Raw genomic sequence first — 19,951 nt, 5'->3', positions numbered from 1 at the left:
CCCAAATCTGTATCCCTCTGTTCTCTGTGCCCTGTGGCCAGCACATTGTTCCAGATGCCTGCAGAGCTACAGCGGACCCTGTCTGCCAAACCTGAAGCCGATGATAATATTAGCCTACAGCTGCATAAAATCGACCTCATTTTTATGCCTTTCATTTCAGCTGTTCTTTTTTTCTTTTACCTCTCCCCCTTGTTTTCCCATCCTTGCCCTGTGCTAGCATAATATCACCCTCGGTGGATTTTAAAGAGTGATGGTTTTAATTAGTCAGGGTAATGACAAGTAATTAACTCCCAACACAAGTGGCCGGTGCGCTGCTCCTCCAGGCCCGCCTCTGAGATTGCCTGATATTTAACAGTTTTCTTTGTCACGTTACGCCAATATATTTTTCTCCAGGCATACACTGAATAGTGAAGTTGCGAGTTTTACACTTCGACTCTGCAAATTATTTCTAGATTGAAAGGGATTTTGTTTTCACTGGAGCACAAGAGAAAGTACTTTTCAAATGGTGTAATCTCTTGTATTCTATTAAAAACTGAATTTACAGTCATCACTGTTAGGGGAGGTCTCGTCGAGTCAAAGGAGAAGTTCTGGATCTCAGAGTTGGAGAAAGTTCTAATTCAAGCATGTCTCTTGCCTAGCCTTCAGTTCAGCTATTCCACTGAGACGCATGGGGGTGTGAAATAGTCTGTGAAAAAGTCTCTTGTCAGTCTCTCTCTCTCTTTCTCTTTTGTCTCTTTCCTCTGAAAGCGCATTAGTAGGGGTTGCTGAGGACAGAGCAACTCTGCCACAAAATAAAGAAAGGCTGGGGTTTGAGGGTTGAGAGTATTTCAAAGTGTCCCTGTAAAGCCACATGGCTGCTCAGTCTCTAATACCAGGCCTCATACCTGACTGCTCGAAGATTATAGAAAGTCTCAGTGTGCGTTCACAGATCTCAGGAGTAAATAAGGCAACACTACAGAAAGGAGAGAAAGAGATTGAGAAAAAGAGAGACACAGAGGGAGATGAAGAGCTTCGAGGCAGAGAGAGTGACTCAGAATCAGCCGTGTATGAGTGTCTTGGCCTATTAACTGGAGGGTGTTATACACACCCGCAGAACATTGGTCATTCTGCTCAAATCTTTAAAGGTGAAGAATGTCCTTTTTTTGGGGGGGGATTGTAAAAACTTTCTGTCCCAGTTTAATATTCAGAGGAAACTGTGAGTTTGGGATGTTACTGTTTGAAATCGTCATTATTTTGCAATTGACGCTATTGATGCAAAAACAACACATTTCACCTTTAACGGGATAGTACATTAATCATCATATACTCATATACACACCTTAAATGTTGTTCCAAACCTGTATAACTTCCTTCTGTGTGAAGATATTTTTTGGGGGAAAACAGCAAACAAACAATGTAATGAAAGTCAGTGGTTTTCAGTATTTTTTACCCCATGACTTTACTGTATATAGACAAAACAGTTTAAACATTATTCAAAACAACATCATTTGTATTCCACAGAAAAAAAGACTGGTTTGACATGAATTATGGAATTTTAAATTTTTCAATGAACTATCCATTTAAGAAATAATGACAGTGTAATACAGAATATCGCTGTGAAACTTAACTGAGATTGTACCAATAGGATGCTGATGTACATTTTCCAAGCAGGACACCTCATTCCTGTTGTCGTGGGAAAAGTGCTATAAAATGTAGGTACCCCCCTACCCCCCCACCCCCACAACAGCAAACATTACATGTAGCGCAATGCCTTTAATGCCATAAAGTCTTTATGACCATTACTCACATATATTTTTATTCCTATGTTCTTGTGTTGTTTACTGGGAAATGCATGAGCCCTGTTTACAAGTCAAGTAAAATTTCCACACATTTTCTGCCTCTAGGGTCCACACACACACTGTGTGAACAAATAATGTCCTATATACACACCATAACTCATTACATTTTGCAATTTTTTTTTTGTAGGCTATGTACTTGGCCAGCTCAATACAACTCACATGTCTAAAGCACTAGATTGTTAACCCAGAGATCTGATTCAGAAAGGCTTTTGCAAACGTGGCGTAATTGCTGAGATCATTAAGAGCAGGTTCTTGAAATTCCTCATTGCTTCAGCCACATAATGTGGACGGTTTAGCTGAAACTATGATGCCTGCACTGTAAATCTCCCCTGCCTGCTGTACGGCTTGATTATGATGAGGAATTAAAGCTCTGCCTTTGATAACGGCTGGGTTCCAGTTGCTAATGCTCAGTGATCCACAGCAATGGGAGAACAAAAGTAGCTGACGCACGCTTTAGTGCCACAGAGGTATAAAGGCAGACTTCTGTTCAGCAGCATTACCGAGGCAGGCTTCAGTGGTCTGTGTTTTAAAGCTAAAATGGTTCATAAACGTGATCCCTGTCTGTCCACAGCCCCAGCTCTGCTCTCACACTCACCCATAACAGCTTATAAACTCTCTGAACCCTGCAGGTTTCACTCTCTCATTTTTCTCTTTCTATGTCTCTGTAATGCTTTCCTCTATTAAACTGAATGTGTATTATAACACAGCTTTCTGGAATACTTTGATTCTGATCTGATTGTTAATCACAGCATTCAATGGCCAAATATTTTTGTATAATGCTAAACTGCTGAACTGTATGATAGACTTTCTCATCACTCTGTGGTCTCTTTTTTTTTCTCCCTCAGAACTCAAACAAGTTTATTTATTTTTTATTTTTTATTTATTTTTATTTAAATAACTTTATTTATTTATTTGTTGTTTTTTTTTATCTTCGATATCACAAAGTAAACCTCTTCTTCCTGATACAAGAACACTCTTGTCACCCTTTTGATCACCTGACTGTAATTATATGTATATTGCAGTAGCGTGTGGTCCATATAAGGTATCATATAATACCCAAACCATTCGTGGACTTTCTAATTAACATTAACACTTTAAATTACTGTAAATTCCCTTGTTTGAGGTGTACCATAAAGCTTACACGATAAAATGTAGGCAATTATACACATGTAACTCTCCGTCATTTATTTATGTGCCAAACGATGGTAATTTTCGTCAAACCTGCCACTCACTGATAGTTCCGACTCTATGACTCTATGTATTTGCTAAAGTCACCAGTTTGCATTATTTCTACATATTTTTAAAGAATAGCCTACTTATATTTTTTTTTATTATAGCTACTTACATTTATTCTAATTATATTTTACTTATAATAGGCTTCTAATATTGATTATTTTATGCTTATTTTTAACTCAATAAAAAAACACTTCTGGTATATAATTAAATTGACACCTGCCTTGATGTTTCTTATTTGTCGTCTCTGATTTAGATGCGTGTCTTCAGCCGATGCAACGTAATTATTTTATTATTTTAGAATGTTTCCTGGGGTGCCCTTATAATGTTAGTATGATTTTTTTACCTCAACAATTTTCATAATTTAGAAATAAGGGATTTTTCCTACCCTGAAGCATGTAATTTCCATGACATTAGTGCCACCTAGCGTGATTACAAAAATACAGCATATTTTGTCCCTTTCGCGCGTCGCGCCTGACTCAAATCAAACACAACTCAACTGCTTTTACGGGTGCTTGTGAAGGCATCAACAGGTAAATGTAGGCTACTTTTAATCAAAGGTCAAATATATTAATATATTATATATAAAACTTAGTTGCTATGTGTCATGAGTAGCCTGAGTAGCCTAAGCAACTAAGCAGCGAACGCGAAATCCATCCAACGGATCTGCACCAGGTGCATTTTTGATGCCGCTCGCCACTGATATATTGACTTAAATTTTAAAGTGAGCATGAGATAAGTCGTTAGATATGTATTAAAGATGTGTTTTTCTCAAAGTTCTTTTTAGGCTCACACATTCTCTGCTGTGGTTAGAGGTTAATTTTTGTGACTTTTGCTGCTGTTATTGTGACTTTTTCTGCTCTGTCAGCAGCTGCTTCCAGATGTGAACTTACCAATTCCAGCTCCATTATTACTCGACAACACATACAGGATATAAGGCCTTTGGGTCTGCACAGCACCACAGGTTGCTTTCAGACCTCAGTAGGCAAAGTATCAGGGGATATTTCTACCTCTAGCATGAAGTGTTGCAAACACTTTTATTTGTCGTTGAGGAGGAGAGAATGTTGACGTTTCTGTGAGCTATGAGCTCAGACCCTGACAATCTGTCTGTTTGTTGGAGTTTTGGTTAAGGAAATGGGGGGTGGTGGGTAAGCTTCTCATGAGTCGTCTTAGTTTGCCTGCTCCGAGGTGAAAGAGTTTAGTAGAGAAAATAAATAAGGCCATCTGGTTACAATGCTGTCAGCAGCTAGATCTGTCTGATGCTGATAGGTCAATATTCCTGTCACTCAAACACCCTTGTATTTCTTTCTCATTCTGGCTCTCTTTCTCACTAAGGTCTAGGGAACTTTTATTTTATTTTCAAAAACTACATATTTTATTGAAAATCGACTAGTCTGTGGTCTAATAGTCTATTGCCTGAACAACTAATTGGTCTTATTTGGTTGGATTTGGATTCACCTGATTCTGGACAGATATTTCTCAAGGTGCGTTTACAATGCATTGTCCAAAGACATCCATTTGAATGCTGTACCTGCTATGGAGATAAAAAAAAGATGTAACTTTTCTGAGAGGGTTTTACCATGCAAACTGCCTAATAGTCATTAATTGAATGACTAATAAACTAATATGCCATTTAGACTCATCCCTGCTAAGGTAATTTCTCTAAAAAGCGATCCTCTTGTCCATTTATGTCTCTTGTCCAAATTACGAGATAAGGGATTATAAAAATCCCTCAACACAATCACACAAAAAAGGTAGAAACTGGAGTATGCCAAGATAAAAGGCATAGAGTCACTAAAGGAAATAAACAGAGAGCAATGGACTGATGTTCCACAAGAGATGCTGTGTGTTTATCAGACAGCCAGTAAAGCCCAGCTGGCTTCCATTTGGGTAGGTATGGGACAGAGGCCAGGAAGGAGCAGAGCTCAGTTGTACTCAACACAGCTAAACACAGCGCTTCTCCTCGCTAAGACCCAGTCCTGACCCTCTTTGATGTCATGCTGCTCTAGCCTTCTCAGACAGTCCTGTATAATTACCAGGCCACATAATAAGACCACTTGGCTCCAGCGCTAACTTATAAAACACACACACACAAACACATGCTGCTGACCACATGAATGCGCTTTCACAGATACGTGAGCACAGCACACCAACTGATGATCTAGCAAAATAGCTGATGCAAATATAAACACAAACTGAGCATCCATATTGCACTGTTGTTGCATCAAGACACTTGAATCTGAAAGCAATGCTTTGTGTAATCTGTGTAACTTTTATTTTCATTCTCTCTCCTCCGTGTTTGTGTTTTTTGGCCTCAGAAGGGAATGAAACCGGTGAGCAGACAGCACAGAATTCAAATACTCCACCCATGGAAAAGACAGGAGATGTGGAGAATGGCAACAACAACAACAGCCTGTCCCAACCAGACCTCACCAGCACTCCTGGCAAAAGCATAATATGTAAGCATGAAACAATTGGACTACATTACCCAGCAGCCCTTAACAGTTTGTTTGTGCTTGGTATATCTGTTACGTTATGGAAACAGATGAAATGACGAGGAAACTAGGACTGATGACACTGGCTAGAGGGACTGAAATAGTAAGGTCTCTTATAAAAGAATTTGGTGAACTTGGGGTTGTCAGTGAAATGTGTTTGTATTGCAGTTTTAATAGGACAGGAAATTATGTGGGGAATTGGATCAGGGGCCAGGTTCAAGAAAATCTTCTTAAGAAAGAAGTTAAAAAACTCAAAGAAGTTCGTAACAATTATTGAAAAGTTCTTAAGAATTTCTGAAATAATTTCTTAACACAGTTTTTTTTTTTCTTAAGAAGAAAATTACAGGTTTTGATGTTATCTGATTGTAGAGCGGTTCTTGACGAAGACTCGCTGATCAACTCAATAAAAATTACCTCAAAGGCCGCTTTTTTGTGCTGCCTGCAGATTATCGTAAGAATCATAATAAGCATGAACACTTTCTTTGCTTATTCTTAACTTTGGAGATTTAAGTCAAAGTTATCCTGACAATGATTTTTATTAATGAATTCTATTTGAATTCTTCTTTAGTTTTGTCTTAAGAAAAAAGATTAAAAAAACATTAAGTTTTTCTCAAGAAAATAAGAAGAAAATTACCTATATGAGAGCCTCGGCACAATATGTCAGTGTAAGTACACAAACTTTAGGGCTGTGGCCCTGACTGATCATAAAATCTGTACCGGTGCTGAGTCCGTAGTGTGTCTCTGAGTGTGTGTAGCTGTAGACTGGGTGTGTACTAGTCAGTAGGCTGTGACTAAGTCCTCTGACTAAGGGATAGATTGTGGATATGTCCTGTCATTGACTCACCAGTCCCCGCTGGGACAGCGTATCCACCCATAACCTGAAATAACTACATACACATAATGAGCACACTGACTATTCACACACTCAGCTGTGTTTGTGTTTATCTACAGCTCAGTGTATTAAATACATTTCTAAAACAGTACAGTACAAAAAATGCAGGGTTTAACAAATATTGCTGTACGAACCCAGAAAGAGATTCACTTTGGCAGGACAATGGCAGAGACTCTCCTCGTGTCAGCTGAAGTTGGTTAAGAGGTGCATGAAATGGCCCATACTTGCTTTATTTAACAACTGAGATTTGATATTTTTGGAGGTAGCTGCTATTGTTGTGATGTTGCCTTGGCAACAGTGCCAGGTGAATTATAGCACTGTGCTTTTGGCAGTCAACGCCAGCTTTCTTACTGCCGTCCAAAGCATATATTGGTGATTGTGTTACATGGTCTTTCAGCCTACTTTTCACATTAAACATGGGCTTTTGGATTTGTTTGATGTCAATTTATTTGAAGTATTATAGGACTGAGTGGTATATACCAGTATATACCATGCAATGGTAGAAATGTGTGACCAGCAGAGATTTAGCTATAACATGGTAGATACATTATGCTCAGTCCTGATGTAAGACTGATCAAACATGGATGGTGCAAAAATGCACTGCAGAACATGTCCATTTGAACAAGTCAAAATGAGGAAGAATTAATTCTTAAGAGGTGTTGAAAAAGCATTTTTCTTAAATGGATCTCTGATAAACTGCCGACAGTGTCAGAGTGGCATAAAGTAATATTTGGTTTTCTTTCACTGCAATATATTACCTACTGGTCAGAAGTGAAATGGATATATTTTATCAGACATGGACCCCCTTTTATTTAGTATGTAGGTACTAGGATTTCACGTATACTTTTTACAAATCCTTGGCATGAATAATTTTTTTTTATTTTTTTTTTATGATAACATGTCTAAAATTAATGTTGGAATGTACTTGTTGATCTTTGGTGATTTAATTTTTTCAAGACTATTTTTATTTGATCAGAAGAATGGCATTTATTTGAAATATTTATATTTTGTAACATTGTCTTTTCTGTCACTTTTGATCAATTGAATGCATCCATGACAAATAAAATTTATTTCTTTTAAAAAAATCTTACTGTTCCAAAACCAATATTTCACATTTGCATTTGAACTAAAAGGTGTGATTTAGGACGCAGTATGAAAATTTTGTCTATTTCCATGGATGGCTTAATACAAGCTTCTTTAGAAGACGTCATGAAAGCCCTAACTTAGCCTCATCATACTGATACTTTTACCAGTTATAGCTGGAAAAAAAAACTGACAGTGACTTCCCATAAGTGTTATTCCATGATAGAATAAATAGATCCGTGCAGGACCCCTATGAGACTGTCACAGCCATCAGAGTGTTTGCACACAGTCACAGGTTATGAGAAACTTACTGAGAGAAAGTATGCTAAGGACAGGCCCTCACTGTGTGTGTGCGGTAGGTGAGGTCGTGCTCTGGTTGTCCAGTCTGAGCCCGTGGGCTGACACATTCCAGACACCTACTGCTGCTTATTTACAGGAATAATTGTGCTGGGGCGGCTGCACACAGGCTCTGCTGCTATTTCCTCTCTCACCTTCACCTCCTCCTAAAGACCCTTACAGCACATCTGAGCATGCAACCAGCTAGACGTTATCTCGCAGGAAACCAAGGCACAGATTAAAAACAAAATGGGTTGCAGTGACTGGAATTCTTTGGGAGACTTTAAGAGCGGAAAGGCTTGTAACATGATCTCATTGCCTATTCACAGTCTAGCAACAATTAATTGTTATGGTAAATTGAATTGTCTTGAAGCCATGCGTTTACATCGACTATGTTTGGATGTTGACTTCTCATATGGCAATGATACTGAAGGTGTAGCTCATGTTAGCCCACTTTCACAAATCTGTCACACCTTTAGTGTGAGATTTAGTGTGACGGAACAACATTACCTGTCTAAAAGTTCCCAGTAATGAGCTGGCCAGAGTGCAATGGAGACTCTACAGGCTGATTCATGTAAAAACTTGGCCAGAGTGTTTAAGACCCCGTGAAGACCCGGCGTTCCGCGTCAGTAAGAAGAAAACATAAAAAGGAGATTATGCATCCTGCATTTCTTGGCTGTTCGTCCTCTGCACATTTTTTAAAATGCCCATAAAAATGGCAGCATTACGATTGCATAACAGAATGGACAAAATGTACAGCTCTATCCCAACTTTTTCCCTGCAAACGTGTCTCCCTTGACGCGTCTGGTTTTATATGCAGATGGACCCGTGAGATGTGCCTATTTGGGACTCGTAAAATGTTAAACACTTGCATCATCAGGTTTAAAAAGGATTGTGCAATCCTTTATAGATCCATGTGTGCTTTGAGGCTGGCGGTTGCTTATTTATTATATATTTTTTTTTTTCATATATCTAAAATCTCTGCTTCTCGACAGTGATGTAGCAAGTAATTTTTTTTGCTGACAAGCAGAAATCAGTGACTTTTGTTGAAAACAGAAGTGTGAAGATTCAGCCAGGTCCAAATGCTCCAGCTCAGGGTGATGATGTCATGGATGTTGCAAGCGTGTCTAGACTGAATGCCTTTGACAGGCTGTGAGAGTGCAGAAAGGGCTGTTAAATTCACTTTCCTACTTTGGACCTGTGTCTAGTGTGAGTGAGAAGTTAAAAAGAGAGTGAGAACATGGGTTCAGGTTCAGGTCCTCTAGCAGAGTCTGTGTTGATGTCATTAACTGTAGATTGCTTTTACAAACCAGTTGTTGATTGCAATTTAAAAATTGCTCACTCACACAGCTCGCTGTTTTTTGCCATAAAAAGGTTAATACTTATCTAGAATATTTCCAACATTATCTAGTTATAGTATCTAGTTTACTTTCCAACATTTGCATTAAAATATACTTAATTAAAGGTGTGGTTATGTATTGAAGGCCTTGCAGAAAATCTGACATTGACATATAGCGCTGTTGCGCTTTGGGTGACCAGAGTTTGAGTCCCGGATCTATCTATCTATCTATCTATCTATCTATCTATCTATCTATCTATCTATCTATCTATCTATCTATCTATCTATCTATCTATCTATCTATCTATCTATCTATCTATCTATCTATCTATCTATCTATCGCTTCCTTTCTACATACTGTCCTATCATGATAAAAGACAAAATGCCCCCCCAAAAAGAAAGCCCTTCAATACTTAGGATGATTTCACCAATAAGATGAAAAAAAAAAAAAAGTTAAAGGCAACAGGTCATATACTGTAAAGACAGGGAAAACAGCTTCTGAGATGAAGAGATGGCTTGATAAGAATTGAATTTGGTCAGAGAATAGTCTTCCCACATCTCTCAGCCCCATTCTGGCCTTTTCAGTGTATTTTTCAGCTTCAGTAGGACTTAAAGCTCAGTTCCTGTCTCACTCATCGCATCATCTATTATCAGAGTTCAGAGGCGACGGCATCAGGGGAAATAAACGTCTTAAAGGAAGAGGGGGAAATGCTGGCTTAAATTGCAGCTTTAAAATTCTCTGATTAGAGTCTTCATCGCTGGAGATTGTCATTGAAATGAGCTCAGGCAGAACGGGATTAAAGACTACTTGGTCTCTCTTGTGAACCTACTGTGTGCTGTTTTTTTTTTTATGCCACCCTGTAAAATCTGGCTCTGCTTCTCAAAGAGCCGTATCATTTATCCCTTGCCACATTTTCAGCTTAGACATCCTTGTTTAGAAAGTAGGGGATTTCCATCTAACTGGTGTGAAGATATGGTGCATTCATTTGCACCATCTGTCCTACACATTTTTTTCTGTCTTCAGCTAAACATTTCTAAGAAAAGATAATCATGTATTGCTTTAATAGTTTGTTGCTCTTGGAGATTTCATGTGTTTGTGTTTTCATTTTGTATTAATGAGAAATTGCTGACTCACTGGCTTCTGTGGCTCTGTGGGTTTAAAACAGAAATTGGTGTTACTCACAGCTGTTTGGGGCAGTGAGGGACTTTAAATGAGGTGTTACGGGAAGCCTGGGGCCCTGGACAGGGAATTTAAAATGAGATAATGCAGCTGATGTCTGGGGGTCTCTTAGGGGCCCTGAGAGGCTTGTGTTCAGATGAAATGGGTGCTGAGTGATTCTAATCTAGACCCCTAAAAAAACGTGACATCTCAGGACTAACTTGTGCATTTTAGACGAGGACAGAATAGGTGATGCTGAGAGCTGTTGGTCCATGTTCTGTATGGATGATTTTGGATTAATTTAAGTTGTTTTAGGAAAGAAATAACACTTACTTTTCCTTTGTGCAGTAGATTAATAGAAAATACATTTTAAATGTTAAAATAACAAGTATTTAAATATCATAAATTGATATTTTAAGAAATATTAAAAAGTATATTTTATTTAAAAAAATATATTATATATGATTCACCCCTTGTCTGTGTTCACACCAACAGATGATGTCAGACTGCAGTGTAATACACAAACAAAAAATGTATTTAGCAGCAGAAGACATTCAGTAAGCTGCTTCTTCTAAAGAAATGTTTCCCCTTTGATTTACTTTCTGTCATTTATCATCAGCTTCACACTCACATTTACTTCTTGACACTCACTCTGCCCATATCTCCCTTTTTTCTGGTGTTATGTGAGTTTTGGATACATGATAAATGATAAAAAAATGAATGTCTTTTTTTTTGTATCGATTTACTCAGATCATACTGACTAAGTTTGTGTGTAAAAGCATATATGTCAGCTTTGAAATGTTCGTGAGCATGTCACATGTGTGTATGCATGTTTATGCACTTTATTTTGGATGCTAGACCACAAAACATGTCATAGTTTTGCCCACTGATTCTCAGCAGAGAAACTTCTGGCTTCTGTAGAAATTTCTGTCTTTCTGGCAGATGCCCAGGAGACCGGCTGACGCTGCCTGTTTACTGCTCTAAACACAAATGCACAAAGAAAGTAACATCCCTGATTCAAAAACACAAATATGCCCCATGTTATTATGGATTCAATTCCTGACCACCCCCCCCAAAAAAGCCCTGTGGTATTTGAATATGTTTACACCCTTTAACCGCGTGTGTACTTTTATTTGGGTCAAAAAAGTTTGAAATGCTGTGGGTGTAACTCAAGCAGTGTACAATACAGTGCTGTTCTGAGAGCCACTAATGCTTCTATTCAACCTTGAAATAGACCCTTTAAATGTAAGTTTGGATGAGTCACAAGTGAAAACAATGTGTTTCTGTGAAGCCACTTCTTTAAGATTAGGCTATGTCAAGACTATGTCAAGTTTTAATCTTTCTCGAAAATGTTTACTTTTTCATTTGCTGGATTTGAAAAGCCATTGTGTTATTTTCTAACGAGTTATATTGTTCATCTTCTCATCGAGCCTTTTTTTTTAAAGATACCGTTTTACCCTTACAAAAGAGTCAGACTTTCATTTCATACAGTAGCTTTCATCAAGTGCTTCACATTCCGACACTCAACACTGTCTTTATAGCCTGACTACGTCAGACTTCGTACTTCCGCTCAATTTCATTTCGCTTCTGTACTCAGTCTGAGACAGCATAATAGCTTTCCGTTTTCCTCCGGCCTGAAAACAGCCGGCCAATCAACGAACAGAGGGCGGGCTGAGAGCCGTGACGTAGACACTGATTGTACCGTGGATGCGTAGATTTACTTCACATAATCTGCAAAAGTCGTTCATAGCCATGTTCACTCCGGTATTTCGCTCGATGGTTTTGTTTTCGCATCATACATGTGTTTACAGTGGAAGTTAGATGCGGCTGAGCATGCGCATAACAGACGCCATAACCAAACGTTATGTGATTGGCTTACGGGTAACCAATGATTTTAAACTTCAGACAAGCGCCCCCCCGCGAGAAAGAAAACGCTTTTCAATTATGCCATGCCAGACTCTTTCTACGAAGCAAAGTGAAGTAGCAGAGTTTGGTATTACCAGGCTACTGTCTTTATGCTTTGTGATAATAAAATCATTTTGAGTTTTAGTGCAACTTATTTTAATTTGTAGACAGTCCTATAACAATATCCGGCTATTTATTGAATACTACTAAGTGGAACTTCAAGGCCATTGTACCCTGATTTAGAAAATAAAGTGCAAATGTATTTGAACTGTGCTAATTTTTTTTTTTTTTTTAAGCCAAAGTAGTATTTGGTTAATAATATTTCGATAATTGGACACAATATTAGGAGTAAAAAAAAATTGTGCACCATAATCTCTGTGATTTGCTAGCATTTCTTGTAAAGAGATGCACATGCACTGCTGGGATTCTGTGTTTAAAGACATGGTCTTGTGGTTCCTAAACTGTAAAACTTAAATTTACCGTAAATTTACCGTAAAATACTGGCAGCTGGGTTGCCAGCCACATACTGTATTTTTACAGAACTAGTACTGTAAACAGCATTTACAGTATTGTACTGTAAAACATTATACTGTAAATTTACAGTAGAATACTGGCAGCTGGGTTGCCAGCCACATACTGTATTTGTACAGCACTAGTACAGTAAACAGCATTTACAGTACTTCACTGTAATTACCAAATACAGTATACCACATACTTTTACAATATTAAACTTGTCTACAGCAATAAATTGTATTTTTACAGGGAATACTGCTTTTATTATAATTAAAATATTATACTTTAAGGTTTCATAAGAGTAGCCACACTAGGAAAAAGAAAACAACATTTTCTGGGTTTTAAAACATTTATTTTGGTAAAAAGCAAAGATCAGAAAATTGCCTTCTGTGAACATGTTGGCTGAATTTTTTTTAAACATAAAAATGCACCCTTTCTGAATAGAAGTATTAAATTATTTATTTTTGTTTAAAAATGTCATTGAAATTCACTCATAAAGAGTCACACATCACAGCTTCAAAATGTCAGATGTAAATCCAGGGCGAACTATAGCTGTTTCTGAAGGGCAAGCTCCAACAAGAGCTGGCAAACTCAAGATCATACACATTAATGCCTGACAAACTATGGGGGTGGAAGTTCATTATAAACACCCCGCCAATCTAACACCGAACATATGGACACAAGGGTGATGATGTTTACCCGATGGAAAGAAGGAACTGGCTTTTAGTCTTTTTCATAGACTCTGACTTTTAATGCACTTCATATAAAGTTATCTTTTTTTCCCCTTAATAACAAACATAGTAACATCTGGAGTAAACATGTTGGCTGAATTTCTTACACCCTTTCTGAATAGAAGTATTAAATTATTTATTTTTGTTTAAAAATGTCATTGAAATTCACTCATAAAGAGTCACACATCATAGCTTCAAAATGTCAGATGTAAATCCAGGGCGAACTATAGCTGTTTCTATAGAACTATAGCTGTTTGAAACGGCAAAATATCCAATCAGACCGTATTTGCTCGGCCAGGCTCCAACACCAGCACACTGTGGGCATGTGTCCGCTCAGCCATTATCTAATGTATCTGATTGCCAGTTCTGTCTTCTAGACCTTCGAGCGTCAGACTCTGTGAATAGAACGAGGTGTGTTTGTGTATGTTTTTCCTGGACTATACAGAGTCCACATGCCTCCACATGGGCACCAGACCTCTTCATTTGAACTCTCACTCTTCTTTTTCTCATTTCTCATATGACCTGAAACATGCGTTAAAGTCAAGAAAATGTTTATTGCAGCAAACGGATGGGATTAAATACTATCATCATTCACAGAAAAAAATATAACAAAACATTTCACGTAAAAGGTCCATTTAGCCTTTCTCTCTTTTGGGGGTTTATTTCCTTTGGCTCTGAAGGTCTGCATTTCACATAGTTTTTCTTTCTTCCAGAATAATTAGTCTTTTGCGGTGCTCAAGAGTAAAATATACGAAGTGCTGTGGACCGCTTGCCAAAGTCAACTCCACGAGCAGTTTGTGGAGGAACACTAGAACATTTGTAGGCTGTAAACTCACAGGGAGACGGTGTCTGAACTTCAGAACGCCAAACGATTGGCCTCATCCTCACACCCAGCACAAAAAAAGACTGATGATTTAATCATAACGTTAGTCATAACTTAGCTGATATGCCTCTCCTTTTGTTTTCATTACCCTGATCTGGCTGCACCGCAGCGTATCGTTGTACGCACTCTTTTTGTTTTTGATGGCAGGCTGCGTGGATTGCGGTTCACTTTTCAAACAGTTGTCCACTATACAGTGCCCAGATTCAAGAGCTTAATTGAGCATTTGTTTAATCAGTGCCTGTGCCTGAAACAAAGCATTTATTTCTAATCAGACGAGACATTCAATTTCGAGAGAGTGGCTGAAAGTCAGAAAGCTTAGACAGTATTTTCTGGAAAATAAGTCGCACATGACTATACTGTCACATCGGGTCGAAATGCATGCATTTAGAGGGGAAAAAAAACAGACAAGTCACATTGTGTATATAAGTCACATTTAATTATTGCATTTAAAAAAAAAATTATAATATACTGGTAAATGAAACCAAATTGTTATAAACACTATAAACATGGTATTTTAAACTACCAGCGTGCGGGAAATGCGCTACACAAATAAACTTAGGATCACTTACCTCTGTTATTCAGCACAAATCCAAATGTGTGCACTTTTCCAAATGGGTACATGCTTGACATTATGTGTGCTTTGGGACTTTGGGATAAAAAAAGGGACTTAAATTCCGGAAAATCTTGACATCTTAAGTTTTAGACTCCTTACTGTTAGAACCTGAGTATCGCATTTGTTATATTAAAGCTATCCTGTTTTAAAAATCTCTTCTATTTGAACCCCTAGACATCTGTGTTTTATTTATTTTTCATTTTCAAGGCACACTGAAATGTTTCCTGCAACTTCTGCTCCATTGCTTGATTTGTGTATGTTGTCTTGTCATTTGCTCTCTTCGGGAAACGAAGCATAGCGGTGATCTCATGTTGTTTGTTTGTTCCTTTGTGTACTCTTCCTGCAACTCTGAAGAAATGATATGCAAATCCATTCTGGTCTCTTGATCTCGGTTTATTAATTCCTGTTTCTTTGTTTGTTTGCTGTGGACTTTTTCTTCTTGGTTCTTTGAAGCTGTTGAGGGGGAAAGCCATCAGACTGAAAATATACACAACCAAAAATGAAAGGAAACATTATGAGCAAACAAACTATAGAAGAGACAGATGAACATAATAGAGTAACTAAGACAGTGAATCTCAAATATGAGCCATATCATTGTGTCTGGTCATATAAACAGTCTAGATCCAATGCTTACTGCAGTCCAGCAAGTGCCAAGCGGATATTGTAAACACATGTGCTCTTCCCGTCAGGACCCTTGTCCCTACTGAATGCTGAAGGCTGGTTCCCAGAAACAAACCCCACGTTGGTGTAAATCTCAGTCGATCCCCTTTGTTTCCTTCTGTGTGTGACCTGTTGACAAAACTAGGGCTGGGTGATGAATTGAATTCACTGGTTTTGTTTGTGATTTAAAATTGAGCAACATTGTGATTTTAATATATGCTTATATGCTCATTAAGTTTCCTAAAGACTCATTAGACTAGTTTTGTGATCTAACAAGTGTGAATATTCTCTGATTTAAACTTAAGCAGCAAAAAAGTTGGTGTCATTCACTTCTATGAATCGGTTCAAACTTAATATTAAATTTTTTCTATATAATACCAATATATAATATTGTATAATAATAATGTTTTAGTAAACTATATGTTAAATAATAAATAAATACTGTCAAAGTTACTTTAAAAACAAAACAAATTCAGAAACATTGACGTACATAATCGTTCAAAGTTTGGGGTCAGTAAGATTTTTTTAAATCAATTAATACTTTTATTTAGCAGATGCATTAAAAAGTGACAGTTAAGACATTTATAATGTCACAAAAGAAATAAATGCTGTTCTAACTTTCTATTCATCAGAATCCTGAGAAAAATGTAGCACAGTTTCCACAAAAATGTTAAGCAGCACAATTGCCTTCAACTTTGATCATAATAAATGTTTCATGAGCACAAAATCAGCATATTCGAATGAATTCTGAAGGATCACGTGACACTGAAGACTGGAGTAATGTCTGTTTTAGGACATGGCTTAGGGGGTAGTATGTTAGATTTAGGATTAAGAGCTAATTACAAAAAAAATCTGTAGTGTCAAGTTGATTGGTCCACATCAGGAAAAGGCTAAATTCCATTATAAGAAACAAGATGTTAACTAAGTTTACTGGCCACAAATATGCAGCTGCTGCTTTTCTTCTACACGTCCTCAGGCAGCAGAAGGAGAATAATTATACAGCAGCAGAAAAGCTGATATAAAACTGCTCACCGTTTTGTTTTTCTCTCTCTCTCTCAGATCAACCTCAGGCACGGTCTACACCCATACACCCCTCGCTAGCTAGCTCGACCGAATCGGCGGCGCTGCTGAGGAGAGACAGCAAGCCACACAGCAATGGGGTCAGAAACGGAACCTATTCACGAGCCACCTCCTCGTCCTCCTCATCTTCATCCTCAGCCCATAAAAACCCCAAGAAGCTGCAGTCGAACCCATCCATCAACAGTCAGAGGAGCAAAGGTAGCTCCAAATCCAACAGCTCCCAGATCCCCACAGAGGCTCAGGATGGTGAGGCAGTCATAAGCCGTGATTGTTTGTACACATTTCTTTCACTTGCACAGATAAGCATCACTAGCCTGCAAGTTTTTTTGTTGTGACTAACTTTCTTTGCTGCGTCCAGATTGCTGTGTCCACTGCATCCTGGCCTGTCTGTTCTGTGAGTTCCTCACACTGTGCAACATCGTGCTGGACTGCGCCACTTGCGGCTCCTGCGCATCAGACGACTCGTGCTTCTGCTGCTGCTGCTGCGCTTCAGAGGAATGTGGCGACTGCGACCTGCCCTGTGACATGGACTGCGGCATCATCGACGCGTGCTGCGAGTCTGCAGACTGTCTGGAGATCTGCATGGAATGCTGCGGCCTGTGCTTTTCCTCCTGAGACTCCCATAGGGGGCGCTGCCTCGTTCACTGTTTTGAGACCTGAGAAGAAACAAGCAAAGAAAGACATCAATGATCTGGAGTGGCCGCAAACCTAGTTGGAGTTGTGAGTTACAGTCTAGTAGCTTTCTTTTGAACTGTCTTGCTATGAACTGTTTCTGTTTAAAATGTTTTGTCGAGTCTATATTGGCATGATGCTGAATACAAATACATCCAGAAGACTTATGAGGCCACTGATAAAGGTCCAAAAAACATTTTTTGTAAATGTCAGTGTTTGTTACTTATTTGAAATCGTCTTAGTGCCAAGATTTTGATAAATGCACAATCTAGTGGTTTAAGAATTCCACAATAATGCACACCATAAAAGAGCTTGAACTGCAACTCAGATCTGTTTTAGAAAACAATGGAGTCTCCTAAAAACATTCCGACGTCGAGTTCTCAAGGAAGACGTATCCAAAGATCACATACACTACCGCTATTTTTTAAATGGTAATCCTAAATATCACCTCTCAGTACGACCACATACTGTAGTACACTGGTGTAGTCCTCTGAGGATTACAAAAGCCATAAAATGTGAGTGTGAAACTCATAGATGTATGCGAGCGGGAGAAAGATGTGTGTATTTAATATATGCTGCCATTCTACAGTTTTATCATAGATTGTATATAAACGTGAAGAGAATCCTGTCCGTCTCTACATTTGGTCCTGTGATGTTTTTATCCTCTCTCTTTCTAGCATTTTCACTTCATCAATCAATCTTCTTGCATACTGGAATATTATACTGTAAACCATTGTGAATTGCTTCGTATTTTTTTCCCAATGTGAAATGTCTGTCTTGTTATTCCAAAACTTTCCATTTAAATCAGTTGTGTGAATTTAAATGTTAGTTTTACGTATCTACCTATTTTGTTCCGATGTAGTAAATGCCTAGCATTATAGCAGTATTATTTTATCCTTTCAAAAAAAAAAAAAAAAAAAAAGAAATCTAAAGCAGAAGGTGATCTAGAGGTAGTCTTGATAATCAACACAGCATAATTCATACCATAAACAGTACATAATCATCTTACAGAAAGCAATGTAATGCATTGATTTGAATCGTTTACATTTTAAGAACATGTTTCTATTGTTGCTTGCAATAAAACTGGAGGTAGAAAGGATTTTTAACTGGACAAGAGTGTAAAACAATGGAATAAAAGAACAGGATAAAATAAATCTATCCCTGTCATATTTGATGTTGTATCTTTTGTATGGTTGTTTTGTTATTTGATAGAGAGGCATCCAGTTCTCTTGCATCAGAGTTCAACCACCAAAATGTTTTTAAAAAGGGGGTTTCAAAGTTGCCCTCTGTACGTAAAACTTTTCAAGAACGCAAAGGAAACACTTCAGTTTTAAGTACATCATTGTCGTGTAAACGTATCCCAAATCAGGTAGCCCTAATAAGTTACATTTTGTTCAATCTTATTTTATTATTAATTAAAATGCTAAAAAAAAAAGAAAAAAGATGTATAATATTAAATTGACAATATTGTTGAGAGAGGTACCAGAGGTGCATTTTAAATTAGATAGGAGGGCCTTTGAATATTGCCTTTGGTCAAAAAGGTCCTTTCATGCTGGGAAGTACATCAGTTCTCTAAACGGTGTCTGCTTTATTTGCTCATAACCGAATCACATTGTCCCTATTGGCATCTTGTTAGCATTTGTTACGCATAATCCTCATATTTTCATACTGCTGCATGGACAGGCATTGCTTCCAACCTCTTTTCTGTTGCCCAAGAAAGCTCTGTGAGGTTTGGGCAACAGAAAACAGTGTGGTTTAATAGGCTCTAAAAGAGCTGCCAAAGTCGTTGAAGAGGAATGTCTGTTCCAGGCAACAGTGCAATATGTGATAAGACCTTCTCTGTTACATCTCTTGCTCACTTTGCCTTTCTCTCTCTCTCTCTCTCTCTCTCTCTCTCTCTCTCTCTCTCCTTGTTTTTTTCTCTTTCAAGTGTATGTTCTATAAATATGGTTGTGGGTGGTAGATTCTATCCCTGGTTGAGTTTTAACCACACACATCTATAGATAGGGAGTTCACAGTTTTAACCTGGTGGTCAGAGCTCTGGTCTCTAAATGTTTGCATGAAACCGAGGAGCCAATCAGTCGAGAGGAAAGGTTAAACATATTTTTGAACATCTGCGTCTGTTTTGAGGAATCCAGTGTCTTTATACACAATGCATTTGTACAGTTTCTCGTTTTCTCACGAGCGTATTCATTCTCGGACACAAATCCTGTCCAGATATTCTCACAATTCAGCAACAGAGGACAAGTGGCTATTGAATATTAACTATGAAATTACAAAGAGCGCATTATAATGGAGGTTAGGGGGTCGCCAGCTGTGATGAAAATCCTAGATTAATAACCCTGGCGTGAAAACGCCACTGAACTCGAGCTCTGAGAAAATTCTGATTCTCTTTTCTTTCAGAAGTCACAAAGATGCCAAACAGAAGACATAGTGTCTGTTTTATTAATGCAGGGGTCAACAGCGGACATATTTCCATTGTTTTTCCAAGTAGTCCAGTTCATGCTGCGAGTTTGACT

The 19,951-nt window shown here is 38.1% G+C and overlaps 1 protein-coding gene across 3 annotated transcripts in view; it reads left to right on the top strand.

The window, feature by feature from the left end:
- mdfi (MyoD family inhibitor) overlaps positions 1–18,358 on the top strand; it is a 28,061-nt gene extending 9,703 nt beyond the window's left edge. The window contains exons 3-5 of one of the 3 annotated variants that reach the window (XM_084100108.1): positions 5,390–5,530; positions 16,740–17,006; positions 17,119–18,358. In XM_084100108.1, the coding sequence (XP_083956234.1) occupies positions 5,390–5,530; positions 16,740–17,006; positions 17,119–17,375 (665 nt within the window). In that variant the 3' untranslated portion in view covers positions 17,376–18,358. Of the gene's footprint in view, positions 1–5,389; positions 5,531–16,739; positions 17,031–17,118 lie in introns of all 3 variants that reach the window. The other 2 variants (XM_084100107.1, XM_084100106.1) reach the window with 2 other exon arrangements.
- Positions 18,359–19,951: the final 1,593 nt, after the last annotated feature.

This window comes from Abramis brama (genome assembly GCF_963993115.1).
Source record: "Abramis brama genome assembly, chromosome: 23".
NCBI lineage: Eukaryota > Metazoa > Chordata > Actinopteri > Cypriniformes > Leuciscidae > Abramis > Abramis brama.
The sequence above is the reverse complement of the archived record's forward strand: the minus strand, read 5'-3'. Positions and strand labels throughout refer to the sequence as shown.